Source organism: Ptychodera flava, chromosome 11, assembly GCF_041260155.1.
Source record: "Ptychodera flava strain L36383 chromosome 11, AS_Pfla_20210202, whole genome shotgun sequence".
Lineage (NCBI taxonomy): Eukaryota > Metazoa > Hemichordata > Enteropneusta > Ptychoderidae > Ptychodera > Ptychodera flava.
Window position 1 is genome coordinate 34,210,369 of NC_091938.1, and position 19,417 is coordinate 34,229,785.

Genomic DNA, 19,417 nt, shown 5'->3' on the forward strand with positions numbered 1-19,417 from the left:
TTATTGAGGCAATGCAACATGATATTGTTTGGAAACCTAGTCGTAGTGCACATGGTGTACATGTACATGTACTCAAGTTGACAAATGTCACTTTAAAAAGGCCAGTACCTTACGGTGTCAGCGTGAAAACAAAACCCAACCTAACTGATGTCATAGAGATCAATATGGTAACATCTTCATCAATATGGAGTTCGTCATACCAAGAACTCAATACACTGCACATGCAATTAGTCCCCTACCTGAGGAACCTAACTACTGTACATGAATAACTGATCCAAGCACTCTGAACTTTCTTAAAAAGTTATTTATATTCTATTGTTATTTTTAATCTGTACAAAATTACTGTGGTATCCCACACCAAGAATATTAACATCCTTTGTTTTGACCGGGTAAGCTATAACCAATGGCAGCCATGCAAACCTGCTGACACTATGCAATCATGAAAATATTATACTTTAGAAACAATTGCACACATGTGTATGTAATGTATAAGGAGTTGGTACTCCAACAGTTCAGATGAGTATTTACCTGCACATACCACAGTCATGTTTCCAAGTAATTACAAAGTCAATGTTATTTAACACTATGGTTAGGGAATCACCATCAAATTCTAAAGTAATAAACAAGCATTCTTAAAACTAATTGAATTATTAATTCAGTAAAGAGAAACGTATACTACAATCACGTCTCATCACGGTCCCTCCACAAAAATGGCGAGACCCTGGTCTCGTACATGTTATAATCATATACCAATACATGTAGTGTACATCTATCTCCTGCCTGTGGAATGAATGCACACCTTTTCCTGGTCTTTTCCAGATTGACACCTGCAGAATGTCTTGCTTTTTGATGCATACATAGATCTGAGTATGTCTTCTCACCTTGCATGACATTAATAAATCCATCCCTGCAGCTTGAACAAACACTGATCATTTAACCCTGAATCCTATCCTATAACACTCTATATGGTAAGATCCGTTTCAGCTTGAATTCAATGTCTCATCTTCCTACCCTCAAGGCAAGTCTACACACATCTAATCATCAAGCAGTTTGCAATAGCTGTATTACAAACCTGTTTGTTATGGCTATGAACACTAGACCACTCTGGTTTATCACCCTAAGGCCATTCATAATACTGACTCAATTACCCAGGTAGGCAGACCTACCAGTATATTGCCGAAGATTCTTTGCAACTTAAGCTCATGTGTGTGTATGTACTGGTAGTATTGATTGTGTAGGTTTGTCACTGAATATAGCAGTGCATGGTTGATCTCAATTTGAAATTTTGAACATTCTCTGACAGACCGACATCTGTGAATTACTCCATGGCTGTGTATGCTCAAATAAGACATGGTATTGCACTGGTAGGGTAATATTGGTAAGATTGGTGACAAATTAGACACAAACCAGTGTTTCAGTCCACCATCTTTGTGCAGTTTTTAGATGTATGCTTCACAATTCAATGAAATCTAGCAGAGTAACAGAACAATTATAACATTATTTTCACTATAAACGCAATAAAAATAAAGCATTGAGTTAAGTATCAAACAGTGTAAATGAGGAATCTATGAGTGGCCTTCATGGAGGAGAGACCTACATTGGCTTAACATAATTCAACTAAATCTGCACATTAATTTGCCTGCAATGATTACCATAAAAGGAAAGGTTACAGGTATTATAATTTCCTCCTTCAAACTTCAATGTAATGCAATAGTTCCATGGCACTGTAACCGACAGACAATAGCAGCATCAAGGCATATCCTTGAAAACACACCTCCATGGAAGTGGTATTTGAAATCTCTGACTGTATCACCTTTGGAGCTAGCAGGTGCGTAACCCACTCACTTGATGGCTATTTTTAGAGTTAGCTGCCGGTAGTTGTAAAATGACAACAGCTGCCAAAACAAGGGACAGCACCAAACACCACATCTCCTCTGACCTATATGCGCAACCAACAGTATATAAAGAAGGAAGTCACACTGTTTTCTAAGCACATTGTGGTCTTACTAACTTACTGTGTTTGTACAGCCAAGGCAGAATGTGACTACATTTGTATTTGCTCACCTGGGCTAACTGTATGTTCCAACTCAATGCCTGGATATGTCTAATTACTCATTTGTAAACACTGTTTTATACAGCTGAAAATATCTCCAGCACCTTCCAAATCAAACCAAGTGGTTGAAATCTGACACCGATATCCATGCTCAAGTTGCCATAGTAAGCGCTATGTACATTGATGGTAAATATGCAGGTATATCAATCTTCCTGATACACTTTCAAATGGTGCAGTTTAAACAGGCCTCCCATAGCATTAAGAATGACATGAAAGACAGCTGTTCTAGAGTTTGATATTGGTGTTTGGAAGTCATGAAATTGAACAGGAAAAATGTGTAAATGTGCACTATACTGTTGGAAATATTCACATATGTATTCCTGGACATGTTTGTACTGGTATGCAAATATATGTCTAGCTTATAGAGTGTTATATAGTAATACAGTTCATTAAAATTCCTAGTTGGAATCAGGTTCTGGTGTGAGATTCTGTACAGTACTGATGTTTTGTTTGCATAGCCAATGAATTCTGGCACTGGCATAATAGCAAAGGATGGTTTATAGTTCCTGTCACCGATGGCATTGAAGAACTATGTAACTTGGCCCACTGCCCGTATAGATAACTGAACAACAAAATTAGCAAATGACCTAAAGTGACATCATTTCCATATTACTAATAACATTTCCCCTTTTTATGACAAATGTCATGAGAACAACCCTATCATAACTTTCCAGAATTATCTTTCCTGCCATTTCTAGACAATTTGAAAGCCAAATCAGGCTGGAATAACAACATTCCTAATGAGATGAGACAAAATCAAAAATTCATGAGAAAAGGAGGCAGCTATTACTTAGATATTGTTGATAAACCAAAATGAGATGACATGGGTTAATAGCAAACTGAAATTGGTCCAAATTATTATTTCATGGTCTTACTGATTTACTCATTTCAGAAAATTATCAATGGCATACAGGATGTTCCAATTTATGATGTGCAAAATGATCTCATTACCTGTGTACAGTAGTTTTGAATGTTTGTACGTTGTGTGTGTATTTGTGTGTAACTGTACATGTACCAGTATAAGGATGCAGTGCAAATTATTCTCTGTAATATTCTTCAATTCAAACACAGGTACATATACATTACATGCTTTATGATACCGGTACAGTAGTTGAACAGACATCAACAAGGTGTCCTTCCAAGTGGTGTGATTAATCATCTAACGCATAAATTCTGGAAATTACAGACCTATTTCCACTCAAAATAAAGGTACAAAATATGTCAGTTTTTCTATTTTCCCCAATACTTTTTACAAGGCCACCAAATTTATCATGTGTCACACATCATCACATAAAAGCTACATTCAAACTATCCAAGCTAATGGCATACTGTACAGTAAGTATACTGTATGCCTGTTTTGTTTGGAGTTGCATTCTTACAAGATGACACAGTCAGTCTATCCCATTGCATTCCCTACCCACATCAATCTCTTTTCTCACAACAGCTCTTTCATTTTCAAGTCTATTTTTACCATCTTTGGAAAGCCATCATCATCTGCTGGCCTGTTATTCTGTCACTGCTTTACTTGGCAAATCATAGTCTCCTTTGTTGGCAAGTTTGATCCAGTCTGTCTGTCTCTATCAGTCCTTTTACATGTACATGTACTTGTCAATTTTGTATTATTATCAACATGTTCTATTTTCTTCAATTTCAAATCTGTTCACTTTGAATTCATCGCACAAAGCACAACATGTTGTTTCCATGACTACAGCATGTCTAACCGGTACCCATGTCTATCTTTATGCAAGTCTGTCTAGCAATCTATCTGGCATGTAAATGTCTCAGTCAGAATCTGCACCTCCCTAATGCCTATCCATCAGTCTGATTGTCTATCTATCTATGTTGCTGCCACACCTTGTATTAGCAGTACAGTACATGTACATGTATGTGAGCCAAATCAGAGACAGTAGAGCTACTGTATGTGGCCAAATTAACCTGTCCACCCCTAATTCCAAGTAAACAAGTCCACAATTTCCATTGTTGATAATGGAGAGCGTGGGCCAAACCATGGTGATAAAAGGGATCATGGCAAAACTAACTATGTGAAATACATTGCAAACACATCAATACTTGAGAAGCCTAAGAGCTTATGTCTATTTTGAAAGGGAGTAACCCTGTAAAGTCATTGACGTAATCCACATTGAAGAATGACATTTTTACACTCTGACTGTGCCAAAGACAGCAGGCTCATGGTATAACCAAGTTATTCAAAACATGCAAGTCCATCAAACCAGCAGATATTCAATTCAAACCACGCTCAGCTTTGCCAATTCATGAGATCATTGAAATTCAATGCGCACAGACGGCTGCAGATGTTGAATGTAGAAATGCACAGACTGGGATATCCTTGACAGAATATTCATGAAACATCTTAAAATTCAAGAATGACAAAACCGTATGTACAAAATATGTTGAATGACAAGAATAGAACCCAATACTTCATGTATTAAGTTAAATTTTTGAAATTTTTCTCAACTGCTAGTAATTGTGGTCACCAATAATTGTATTAAAGGAAGCAAATATGTATGTACCCAATACAGTAAATGTGTATGTAAGTACTGTATATCTATCAATATACATGTATACAATACACATACCGGTACACACACACACACACACACACACAGATACACACACACATGGTAGATACACATTGGTGTATACATTTATATCTATATTATCGTGGAATGATATTAGATACATATAAACACATTTACCAATATTGAATATAGATATATACTGGTGTACATGTATATACCGGTATATACAGTATAACGGTATGTGCAGAGAGGAAGGAGAGAGAGATGGAGAGAGGAAGGAGAGAGAGAGATGCAAACACTGGTATATGAATAAATATCAGTATTTCATCTAGTGTTGTACAGCCAATGACTGGCTTAGCTTGGTGACAAGTCTAGTTTTCAGACAAAACGATGACAGGTGCACAGTGTGTTGCTCCAACAGCAAAATACTGTCTATTGAGATACCGCTGAGAAACCAACTGCTTTCCTTTTCAAGCAGTGTGAAGAATTTCTGTGCATTAGAACTTTATCAGCTTGCACCAGTACTTTACTGGTTACGACTGTGATGTAACAGTTTTACTGGAATACCCTATCATATGTTGTTAAACTGCAATACGCAGTGGACATGGTGATTTGATCTGCAATAAAATACCTAAAATCAAATTGCTTAATATGTGACATTTGTATTGGATTGTGTCAGATTCGGCACAAATGGATCTTAATAAAATTTAGGTCAAATTCGTAGTTCAAGTTACAGCTGTCAAGATCTCACTCCCTAGAGTGAGGTAGTTAATTTAGGATTAGGCATGCCGGAATATTATTTCCGGACATGCAACATGGCAAAATTATCATAAATTAGAGGCTGCTATCATGTGATAATCGTAATCTTGTGAGAAATGACTCGTCTGCTACGTATAGTGTACATGTATGTTTGCGCTGTTGTATTGTGGCCAACTCAACTGACAGACATGACAAAAACAATCTCCAAAGACTTTAAAGCCCTAAAATTCGATGGGTTTGAAATTTTCCAAATGCAGAAGGATGACAGGGTCCAGTCATGGCATTGAAGCATACAACAGATGGTTGGACACCAAATGCACAGTGCAGTATTTATGTGTGTGTGTGAATGACTGACAGAAACAACAGCTTGCCAGCATCTATCGGCAGGACTCCGGAAACACGACTGTCAACTGTTGTAAAATCAAGATTATGATTATTAAAGAGAGAGATATAATTCAGTGGCTATCTCAAGTGTACATTATAGCTATCACTATCTCATGTACACTTTACATGCTAGGATAAAAAACATCTCCTCCAGATACAGAGCTCCTGATCACTTTTATAACTTTTGGTTCCCACAGAATTTTTCTACTGTAATGAGATGTACCTTGAAAGGACTTTTGGTCACACATGACATTGCTTATAGACCTTTAACTATTCTCTTCAAAAACCAAGAATAAAAACAGAGGTCATTTTAAAAATTTTGATCAAAAGAAGCAAAATTATATCAAATTTAAAGATGTGTGAAATCAACACTAACCACTCTCTGTTTCATATGAAAGCAGCAAATTTTGAATTTCTACTTCTGTCATAATCAATTTTCCGGATGGTATGCAGAGTGAAGCCACACACGCTGAAAACCAGCAAAATCTATCCTCAAGCCACATTCATTTTGATGGCCTGACCCCCATTTACCTGTTCAGCCATAGACAGTGACTATACAAACAACCGGCGCAATGGGAGGTTTCAGCTGTACCATTGTCAATGGCTCAATGAGCTTAAACTTTTCACCCCTATGCTACTGCTTCACTGCACTGTTTTCTTCTCAGTTACTGGGCCTCTATGTACACTGTAACATACATATGTACATGAAGCCATACAGAAAAGTAGGATCTTTCTCCTCTGCCCAACACACTGTCTATTTTCAATGCTGACAAAGGATTGACACTTGTACAGGAAAGACTGCTTGAAAGGGTTTTGCTTCTCTACCATCAATCACTTGTCTGACTTAGCCTACTGAATTCACAGGACTGTTAGCCAAGTCGACCCCAGGTCAGGCAGGTTCTCTGCACAGCTTAGCTTCTGTATCTGTGTTGCTAGGCAACATCTGAACTCATTTGTAGCTGGAAGATCAGTAATAGGTAATTAGAGATTCAGTATAGCAATCCTTTCACTTTATGGACACTAGGGACACAGTCTTTTCACTGCCATTCTGATGGTTTATACTCTTGCCATGAAAAGTTTTTTTCTAATGTCCTGAGATGTCAATAAAACTTCAGCACCTCTTTGCATGTGGTACTCAAGGGCTTTTAAGATTACATTCACATCACTATCATGATGCACTGAATCAGCAACAACAGTGGCATGGGTCATGACATGTAGGACAACATCAACTTCTTCTCAGAGCAAAATCTGTACCGTAATTGTGCAAATTTACAGTACTATTGCTCATGCATTCCTGCAGCAGTCACACATATACATGTACTTATTTGACTGGGTGCTGATGACAATCCTGAACTTTTTGCCTGGCAGAAGTGATCAATTACCCTTTGAAGATGAGTTGATATTTAGGTGAAACATCACATTATGTATGTTTCCCTGCAGTTAATAGTATTGTACACCATTTCAAGTTAGCTGATTTAGAAATGTTTTGCACATGAAGTAGCCAGACTGAGACAGTTAAGTGTACAGGCAGCTATATCTACTTTTTCTTTGCCTTCTGTTGTTTCATTATTGTGTATGTACTGTGGTGCATGAATGGCAAACCTATTGAATTTGTGTACACACGTGTACCTTTATAATGGCCTTGACTTGCAGGAGAAAAAATATTGACCAAAGTGCACAATTAAGCTGAACATAAAGAGTTGTGGCCAATACCAGAGAATGACTACAATGAATACACGTTTCTGTTCTATACACTGCAACAAGATTGAACACAGCACCCAGTTCAAATAATCATTCAACCACACTGCTCAAAGGGTCATGGTTATTCAGTTATTGTGGCTGGCTGGCCAAGTCTTTGATCTGAAGTCTTTGTCAAATACCTACACCAAACAAATAGCCGACATATTTCTTTATATGCCCCATTGAAAGTAAATGTTGCACACCAAAAACAGTCTGGGCTGCCCACGTACATGTTTTAAAAAGAAACTATGAAGGAACTTATGCTAAAAATGTCATTACGGTCAAATAGCTAGACTATGATGTACAGGCATTTTTCAATGCTACAGGAATATCATTTCCACAACCAGTTCCTTGAAAACTAAAATAGACATGGCCATCACATAGATCTTAACCCTCAGAAGTAATACTTGTAACTTCAGAATGTAATAGTTGCAAAGCATTCTACGGCAATTACCATTCCAATAGTGTAAGGTGTGAAATTTCAGTTCTGAGAAGTGATAAATAATAAATGCAAGTGCATTCAATGCATTGGAGGGGCAGTTTTCTGTGATTCAAAACACTGGCAAATACATTACGCCTTCCATTGTGTGAAATCTATAAACATCCAGCCATGGTGTGAAATCTATAAACATCCAGCCATGGTGTAAAGATGAGTCAGTATATGACCTCATCCTATATACATTTCTTGCGGTATTAACAGTAACAACACATGTCCATTCATGCTGTTGGCATGTGGAAATTGTTCATTTCTGGCGTTAAGTTGGGTGAAAGTGATCACCAGCTTGAAGGCTTCCATGAATTCATTTGACGTGGATGAAACTTACACTAAGATAATTAGAAGACAAAACACACAGACACACTATAGTTCATGTAGAGTCTATTGTAAAGCACAGTGAAATCACTGACAATGTTTCTGAGATGCATGTTGGGGGATGCTTGGATGAACGGTAGGAATGACCCTCAGTCACTTTAAACCCTGATCTATTTGGACACCTGAGGACATTTCACTGTGTTGAGGTCACCAGACAGGAGAAGGGGAGAGATACTGTCCAAGGACAGAAACCTTGAGAACTGTTTTAGAAACAATGATTGAATCCCCTTGGTGTGCTTTCATCTTCATTCTACCGATTGTTACCTGCACACAATACTACATTATGTAACCAAGGTCCGCTGTTTAGAATACTTCACCTTGAAATAATGGCTGATAATTATGGTTTAAGCCTGTGATTTTGGGGTACGATGATGAAAAGAGTGCATAGAGAATAGAAACAGTCTCAGACTATATGAGTGAATGGTTTACAGGTATATTTATGATACAGACATTTACTTCAATTGAGTCTCATCAATTTGAATAATGTTATACCCATCGAAACACATAATGGTAAAACTCTGGTGATTTGTGCAAACAACAGCTCAACCTGGTAACCTTTAACAGGTTGAGCTGTTGTTTGCACAAATCAACATCAGTGTTCTCCCTGAATAAGGTAACAGGGGCGTGGCGCCCTCTTGTAAATTCCGAGCGCCCCCTTGCCAGAAATGAAAAAGATTTATTTTTTTGAAAAATAAAACAATAAAATGTACGGGGAAAAAAAGTTGACAGTGATTTACAAGCAAAATGCGAGTTTGAGCGTCGATCCTGCAGATTGCAAACGTAATTCTCATCGATCTTGCAAATCTCGCGAGTTTGTGATGTCATCCGAGATCATACACCCATGTGCAACTCATCGAAGGCAGCCATATTTGCATGGCTCAGTCCGTAACGTTACGTTAGCCACGGTCCCTCCATAGGGACCGTGCATTAGGTAACCGACTTAGCTGAGTAAACATGGCAAGGAGCTTGAGGGTAACCAAGGACAGCAGAGTACACTGAAGTTTTTATAGGAGGTTAGAATTTCGTTTGTGTATTCCTTCCAAAAGCAAAACAACCTAATTTTAGGCTCGGTCGGACTTGTATCAGGATGAGAACACGTGAGTGTTATGGTGATAATTTTGCCATCGATGAATAAATGTATGTCTCTAGACTCGCTATGTTTTCGTTTGTATAAAAGTTATGGAACACTGATTCAGATCTCTTTTCCTTTGAGTTTTTTGTACGAAAAAATCTGAAAAATGCTCCCCAAACCTGAGTGTTATGGTGATAATTTTGACATCGATGAATAAATGTATGTCTCTCGCTACGTTTTCGTTTTCAAAAAATGAAATCTTCATAATTGAAATCAGTGAACTGTAATAAAAGTTATGGTACACTGTCTCAGATCTCCTTTCCTTTGAGTTTTTTAATTTTATACGAAAAAAATCTGAAAAAAATACTCCCCAAGTGCCACCAAATAACACCATTTTAATCGCTGTTTTTCAAAAGCTCCAACGGCAGGAGGGGGGACACCCCCCTCCTGACCTCCCCCCGCGACCGCTGACGCGGTCGCTTTGGGTGCTTCGCACCACGTCTTCGCCCTCTTCTCAAAAAATCCTGGGGAGAACACTGAAAGGTATACTGTCCCTGTTCCAATTTTGCCACAGTTACCATGGAAAGAGAAAATCTAACCAATCACAGATTTTAAGTGGGTGGCCGCTTTTTAAAAACAGCCCCCTCACATGGCATTTTGAATACCTAGGAACGCCCCTTTGACCATATATGGGCATATTTAGATTACAGGTGATTGTATACCTTTAACCTGTTTCAAGTATCATATTCATCAAGATGGCCCTGATATGAGGAGAACTGTAAATGCCCATAACACTGTCAGCATGGAATTTTTTGGAGTGTTTGTGTTGGCCTGATTGTATTCAAATGAGACTTCCTATATAGATACCGTACTGAGATAATGCTGTTCAGCTAATAACCTTGGGATAGATTTGCCAAACAGTAATATGCAAATTAGTTAATCATACTCTAAAAATATAATTGTTCTGAAAGATTGGCGCTGACAACAACAAGAACAGCTGGGTCATCTTTGCTCTAGCAGCCTTTGTGTGGATGTGCAATTCTTTCCACTTCATGGGATAGCCTTTGTGGATCCAATTTGCATATGCAAATACACAGCTGCAATGAGCCACTTGTTTTCAAGTGATGCATTTTCATTTTCAAAAGGAGTATGGCATGTAATAATATCCTTGTCTGTGACTTGTACCAGTGTAATAGTCTTTTCTGCAACATGTATATCAATGATTTCCCATACACGATTGCCAGGACCTGGCAGGTATAATAAAGAGTAGTGATATTTTCATCCAAAATTGTTCCCATTTCAACTATAGATTTTAAATAGCTGAACTCTGGCAGTCTACATTCAATCCGATTCACTGTCTTTATCTGTAATTTGCTTTTAGACATGTAGGTCCACTGCAACAGAGATCCATAGGATCAGAAAAACCATGGTGGTGACAGGCATGTACCATACAAGCTCTGCTTCAGCCATGAACACCTATCTCTTGGTGGAGGCATTTTATGTACATTAATTATTCCACTCCACTGGGAATGAAATTGGGAAAGACTTCCTTAAGGCCTCAACCTGCTCCCATTTTTTGACGCAGGATATACTACATACGTAATTAATGCCAACCTTAAAGCAAACCCTAACCCTAATTCTAAACCCTTTCAAGGTTATGTTTGATGTGCTTCCTCGGTGGAAAGTCTAAAGATTACAGTGATTCAGGTATGAGAATAAAGGAAATCTTGCCTGATATTGTTTATTGACAGTGGCACATGATAAATATTTTTGATGGACTGATTCAAGATTGTATGGGGAACCATTTTGCTTGTCTTTCAATCACAACACCATTGACAGGATATGTGTATATTAATGTAGTATACATATATTACTGTTAGTGACCTATGTTTACCTATACAGTGGCACAGCAACTAATACCTACAAATTATGAATTTACCAGAATTGTTAATGGGAAGTTATAGTTTTCTGAAAACTGCATGTAAATTTGATGCTTTCATAGATATTTATTATCTGGATAAAGACATGAATGGTACTGTACCTGTTCTTATCAGTTTAGAACACTATAATTCATCAACAGTCTCTAAGATACAAAACATTACATCTTTTATGTCATAAATTCTACAATATTCAGAATCAATATGTTGCATTTATTATTTTCAATACTTCTGTTTTTCAAAGAAAGGGAAACGAGAGTTCATATCAACTGTGTGGTATCCAATTAGTGTAAAACTTGTCAACCTGTCCAAATAGTGCAAAATTAAGTAGCCACTTTTCAAATTCCTAAACACAATATGGTTGCACATCTACACAGATACTTGTAAACTACTGTATAAATGCACTGCACTGTTCACTGTGGTGTGATTGGTATCGCCATTCTATGCTGTATATTATCATTTATTGATCAATATATCAGCAAACTGCCATAAACAAACAAAACAATAGTTCAGTTCTTCTACTCATAATATCTGCATTTTGCACCTGTGCATGTGGGAAGCGATAATTTCACAAACATGACACTCCTCATTTCCTGATTATTATTACACAGATTTACATTTGTGGTAGTTTCTAGTACAAGTAATGTGTGCATCACCTTTCTATCTTCTCTTCACAAATATTTCTTATGGCCTCAGATTTATTTGATATTTTGGGTGTTTGGGGAGCAAACAAGGGGAGCAAATAAGAGGAAATATACTTCTGCAAGAGCATGAATTTTCACAGGATTAAATTTTTTCCATTCTGATATTGATACATTTACACTGGAATTTCAAATTCACAGATTTGTCACCAGTACCCTGGCATCTATTTTTAACACGTATTTTCACTAGCATTCAATTTAGTAAAATTCATCTATCAGCAAAATAGCAAAATTCAATCCTGATGAATAATTAATGCTCTTAACACAGTTGTATGTGAATATGCATGTAGAATTCTTAATGAACAGCATGATTGAACAATCACTCTTCATCAACAGGATATACCTTACCTGAAGGTTTTTGCTTCGACTGGTGATCTTGGTGTTGCTGTTTATGCTGCTGTTGTTGTTGTTGATGTTGTTGTTGATGTTGTTGTTGTTGCTGATGTTGTTGTGGTGGTTGATGTTGACGATGATGTTGCTGGGGTGGTGTGTTCTGTTTTTGCTGCTGTTGCTGGTGTTTCTGTTGATGCACAATAAACGGTGCTAATAACTTGGCTTTCTTCTTCTCATATCCTTTACGAGTTATATCACCTGTGAAAATGCAAAAAGGAAAATGATATCATTGACAATTTATTTCACAAATTGCTACGTATCCCTAAAAAGCAATTTTAACTGTTTTCTACCAAGTTAACATTAAGCTTTAAATCGCACTTTTCAGCAACAATGTCAACCAACACGCACAGTGTTGTCAACAACTAACTGCCTTTTCAATTTCACCATTCCATGTAGACTTGTGCTACTTGTAGAGGTTCTGTTTTCTGTACTAGGCGGTGTACTTGTAAACTGGGATACACAAAATACCACATGGACCAGTTTTATATCTGGATGATGAATTTTACTGATATTATAAATGAGATGTGATTACATCAAAAGAGGGATTGTGGTGATGATAAAGTAACATTTCTCATTGGTTTGTGTCTTCTATTAATTTGTATGAATGTCCCTGGAATACATGTATCAAAGACAGTGTTAGTTTTTCAAGTCCATAGAATGTCGCACACAAATTTGGACATGCATTGTGATACTAAAGGTTGGGCCAGGTTAGCTTCAAACTCAAGGGCCGATATCGCCACCCAGGCTTTGCTAATCCTGAAAATCAAAAGAGACAGCATGTACTTCTACTGGTACATGTACATTGTGTAGGTACTACATGTACAGTCCCTGCAGTGATGCAAGCTGTTACGACAGAAATTTCAGTTTCATCGAATCAGGCCTGCTTTCCCGATAACAAACATTACTGTACAGTATCCAAAACACTTGTATACCAACACAGACACATGTCTACAGGTATTGGCTTGAAATCAAAAGTCAGCAGACTCCTTATGTCTTCTATTTCAATAGACGGTTTTTAAGTCTTTGAACAAAGTGTCATGGTACATGTACATGTAGCTGTGACATGCAAAAAGAAAGTCAGTGCAGAAAACTTTGTAATGTAGGTGAGAGTCATAGACACTTGAAAAAATTGTCTATGACTGTACATGATGAAAATACATGGACTGTATGGGTATCAGTTGATAGGAGAATCAGAGATCTGATGTACATGTACCTATCACAGAAGACACTGATGCAGCCATTGTTGGACGTCACAGATCTTTGGTCAACGTCTTTGTTTGGTTGAAACAACCTGGTCTTTCTACCACACAATCAATACCAATGGGTCAGTTTTATCAATTACACACTGCAACTGACCAGAAGTCACTCTCCTGTGAAACCACAACTGAATGAATGGTCAGTCTCCATCTCAAGCTGTTTAGGTTAATGACTTACAAGGTCACAGTTAAAAGGTCACCCTGGAGGTCAAATATAGCCTTCAATTTCACTACAATGCATGTTTATTCACTGTATTCACATGTTTCAAGGTGGTAAAATATGTCACTGCAACATTATCAAAGTTGCAGGTATACTTATTATGTAAGCTTAGTTCACAATAATAAGTGGGGCGGTTCAATGTTTGATTGTATGTGGCAAATGTGCAAATTATAGTGAAATTCTATTACAGTAATTGTCTTGGCTGATAAAGGGGCACTTCAAGGACACAGTTCACATAAGACAATGCCATTTTCAAATAGGATGAGGCTGAGATTTAGAAATTAGAAACAGACAAATCCACCTTATGGGCAGTTATCTTGACAACCATCATTTTGAGAGGTTTGGGCAAATGATTTTTTTATGTGAAATCTATCATTCAATTGGTTATTTTCTTTCCCTGACAGTGTATGGCAAGTATCAAGAAACCATACAGAAGATTGTTATATTGGTCTGTGTTTTTTTAAAGTTTGACATTTTTAAATGAGCAACGGTGCAAACTTTATTTTTCATTTCATGATTTTGATAAATTCTCTGATTTTGTTGTTTCTTACAGTTACAGTTTAGACATGTTGATTTTCAATTATCATTGAATTAATTTCATTATCATTAAAAAGTCTTAATTCTGCACTTTCACTAATTATTCCAATTGATTTACTAAGTGTGCCATGGTATTGACTGTAAACACTGTAATTTCATTTTGTATTGCCATAATTGTCCATTAGTAAATTTGGATGAATTACGCCACCAATTATGTCCAACACATGCAACACCAATTATATGTAAATTACATTAAATACATACATACATACATGCTGTGATTACTACATCTGAACAAAGTGTACTGCAGTTATTTCAGAGTTTAGTATTTAATTGCAATCAGAAGTCCAAATATTTCTGTGTCATCTCAATTCTCATCTCAATTCTGTTACACAACATGTCACACACAATGACGCATACCCTAGTGGTGCACAGCTGGTGTAGTACATGTACATGTAAGTATGTTACACATAAACTGAGTGAACCTTCCGTAGCTGGAAATAATTCATTACAAAACAAAATATAGACACACAGGTCAAGTTCAATATACTGCAAGAATTTTTCTTTTGATCTTCTATTTACTTTGTGATATGCAGGATGTACAGTGTACATGTGAATTGAGATTTACAGTATTAAAATATTTCCCTTATTTGAACTTTCAGGCATGAAGCTCTGGAGACAGAGAACAAAACAAACCTACGTGAGCTGGAACAGTCTAAGTAAAGACTGGGAAAGATGGAATCAATATGATATGCTGAGTGACTATGAAATATGCCATACACATAAATCCATACCTACATGTACATTGTACTGTAGACACATTTGGAGTGCAGTATGTTGATGTGAATATATAAACCCTTTGTATACAGCTTGTACATGTCACTCTCCAATATTAATTATTGCAATACTTTCCGATATGAATCCTTCTTAAGTACGACCAAACTCAGCCATGAAAAAACCCGGCTGGACAACTGAGAATTGTGACTGAGTGAATTCTATTGATTGCTTTTGTCTTTGTTGTCATGTAACACTGCACCTAATTACTTGGTCACCTTGAAACTTAACTGCTTGGTGAAAACTAATCGTCGATGACACTTCATAAAACAATTTAAGGACATTTACAGTATAATCATTTTAACAGACAGTCATTAGGCTTGTTGATATCTGTATGCTATAGCCATGAAACCTTACATGTACATGTACAAGGATGACATATACATGTACCGTATCAGACTTCATAACATTATGTGAACGGGATTCAAGTACTGGATTTGTTTTCTGTGAAAAAAGTGTGCAGACAGACAATGGGCTGACCATGGTCTTTGTAATATGCACAGTGTCTAATAATGTTCACAATAAATGTATTAGTGCATGAAATTGTACAAAGTAATGAACTATGGAGAGCAGATGTGGGACGACGCATTGCAAGTATTTCCCAGCTGGCACAGCTATGAAATCACTTGGATGAACTGGAAACGAAATTAATGACTGCCAATATTTTGTGACATAACTAACTGGATCAGGGATTGCAATATATTTTGTGAGAGCTTGAAATCACATCTGTCGCAGACAGCTGAAAATGACAGCGTAAATTGATGCATTGATGTTAAATCTTGTGTGCAAATTGAATGGACAGAAATGTACTATCACAAAATTCAAAATGCATCATTATGCTTGGACCACTTGTGAAAAGATTTTGAAAATAAAATTCGCGATGTCAAAGGTCATGATTGTTGAACACTGGCGGATACTCAATTTTTCATTTCAAATATTGGATAGCTTTGAAGCTCCTTATCAGCGCAAAAACTATTAAAGAAACTGTCAGTGGGGACAGCTTGAGATACTAGACATTCCATTGATGGAGGTCAGACAAGAATCCCTACGGATCTGTGGTAATTTAGTTTAGAATGATGTCTTGATGGTACAATCCAAACTATTGTTGATCTAATTCTGACTTCATCAGCAAGCACCAGATCTCTCAAAGTCCTTCATTTCATCAGCACTTTTCCTCTCAAAAATAGTAAAAATAATTGCTGGACAATGGAATTTATTGTTGGACTCGATTTTACATGGTTGGGCAAGGTCAGCTTGAGGTCATCTAGCATGGGTGTTTATTTAGCAGACAGTGAAGAAGGATGTCCCAATGACACAACACAAACAAATTGATTTCATTTTAAAAGAGAGTGAAACTAAAGGATAGCCATACTCTCATCGATGACATCGAGTTCTATCCATGAAAGTTTGTTGAATTGGAACCCTGCATACCATTAGTACCAAAACCAACGAAAACAATTCTTGGAATTTTATCTCAAGTGTCCGTCAAGTACCAAAGAGAGACGCTACCATGGCAACAGCTGTAGATTTTCTCCCACAGCCTGGAATCTAATACATTGCTTTTACAGGCATTACATTGTAGAATAGTTATTGGTATAATAATGGATATGGGCAATGATTGCCAGACCATAGTTGTAAATTAGAAAAAAAGTCTTATCCTCACTACATACAGTACTGTGGCATAAATTACAAACCGTGTAAAACTGAACTCCACATAAACTGTTCAATTACAGTTCAAAGGTAAACTTAGAATGACAAATCCATAGATTTAAAATATATAATACATGTACTCAAAACAATGCAAAAACATTATTCAAGATGACAAACTGAAATTGAAGACAATTTACAGTTGGTATATTTCTATTACAAGTATTAGATATGCCTTGTTGTCATCAAAATAACTGATGGATATTCTACATGAATGTGTCTGATTCTTATGACAATACTGTACTTCCCTACATTTCTAAAATTGGAAAGACTACCAATGCATGTACATGAATTCACATCTATTTGGTCCAAGCAGTTTGAGTTTGCTATGAACAGTGATAAAGCAAGAGAGACATCATCATACCAAGCACTGCTGGAGGATTTGAACCTCCATGTATCAAGCACTGAGGCATACAATTTACTTTGTAATACAATTACCTATTCACATGCTATTATTTTTTACCTAGCAACCTGTACCTATGCGTTATTTACCCTTGCTTACAGAGCCACATCTCTGTTGATAATTTATAAGGCACAAAAAAACTGACTCGATGACCCCTAATTTTTGAAAAAATGGTGGAAGATAACGCCATCATGCAATTACACTGTAGGTATACTACTACAGCAGACTCCGTCTAGACTGAATAAAGAATACATTTACATACAAATAAGAGAATCTCTACAGGGGTGGGGCACAAGTTCAGTTTCTTGATCAAATAACGCACTTGACATTCAATAAATCAACTTGGTTTATTTTCAACAGACCAAACACAGATGCATATATTCATGTATCCATCTAATTTTTTTCAAATCCTTCCACTGACCTCATTACAAAACCAGCTCATGTTCTTTCAAAATACAGTCAACAAAATTCTTACATCATTCTCTATTTCAGTTTTATATTACAAATAACACCACTTTCTATACGTCTGAGGACTCTTAATTGACGTCAGAAATGTCAAATTTTTTTCAACTTGAAAAACATTATGGACTTTCAAATGGAACAAGTATTGATTTTTTAACACATGATTGGATCTCAAATTGCATTTGTGTCATCTTCACTGTCTTGTCACGGAAAATGTCTTCTACATTCAAAGATGATACTATTAAATTTAAGTAATAGCAAAGAAAAGATGGATCTTGAGTAGATATGTGGTATATGTTCTATGTACTAGTTTTTTAATTGAAAACCCTGTGCATCACGACATGAAAGCACGTTGCATATAATTATAATATTTAACACATGATTATATCATATTTTTAGATACTTTTCTCTTCATTTTGAGGTACAGTAGGTGTATAATTTCACTTTTGGTTTTTGACCCTTGATGTGTAGATAAATTGTGATTTTATTTCTAATACCAAGAGACTGCATACAGTATTCCTGAGTATTATATTTATAATACATTGACTTGCTGGAGGAGGCGTTTGTGGAATAGTCTAGCATAACAACCAAAGCTGGATAGGCTTGGAGTCACATGACCAGACATACGATCTTGACGTGTTTATGTGTGTCAATGACACTGCATTTCTAATGGCATGGGTATTGTACAGTACACCACACCTCAGTGATGGAGTAATAGTGTATGCAGACATGGGACTTCAAGGCAACATGTACATTGTATGGCTGGCATGGATCAACAGAAACCCACTCACTGTCACTACTGTTGATATGGATGAATATTGAACTTGAAGTGCAAGATGAGAAATCTGCAGTTGCATCTAACCACAATTAAAGATCATATTTCATTGAATGAAAACTTACACTTTGACATTGTTATATTATTATCATAATCATACCATATGTACCAACCATTACATCATTGGTAAACTACCAACATTTCCAGTTCTAATTACATGTAGTTGTGAAATACGGATTTTTTGGGGGTCATTTACAGCAGCACAGGAAATTGTAAATCATTTCAATACAATAGGAATTCATCAAACACTTCAGTGCTCAAAAAATTATTCAATAATTAAAAGCAATGAGACAATTACAGGATATGCTAATTTTTTAACACTAAATTTTACTTGTGCTTTTAAATGTACTTGTACATCAAAAGTAAATCAAAAAACATTTTTATGTCACTGTCCAGACTTGGCTCTGTACAGTGCGTACATAAGGTCACATAATGATATGAATATCACAGTGTCAGAAAAAATGGTCTTAAACACAGTTTATTTCATTGACTGTAGAATATCATTGACTGTAGAATATCAGAGACATACATACATACATACACACAATTGGATGAAAAAGCTGTATGCTAGTAAAAGTAACAGATATATTGGACTGCAGACAATTTGATGAACATGTATGATCAACATTACTGGTGTTCATATGGAGGACTTG

At 36.5% G+C, this 19,417-nt stretch overlaps 1 protein-coding gene across 1 annotated transcript in view; it reads right to left on the minus strand.

The window, feature by feature from the left end:
- LOC139144136 (disco-interacting protein 2 homolog C-like) overlaps positions 1 to 19,417 on the minus strand; it is a 72,509-nt gene that overhangs the window by 40,711 nt on the left and 12,381 nt on the right. Inside the window, exon 2 of the mRNA XM_070714801.1 lies at positions 12,466 to 12,708. Coding sequence (XP_070570902.1) covers positions 12,466 to 12,708 — 243 coding nt within the window. The remainder of the gene's footprint in view (positions 1 to 12,465; positions 12,709 to 19,417) is intronic.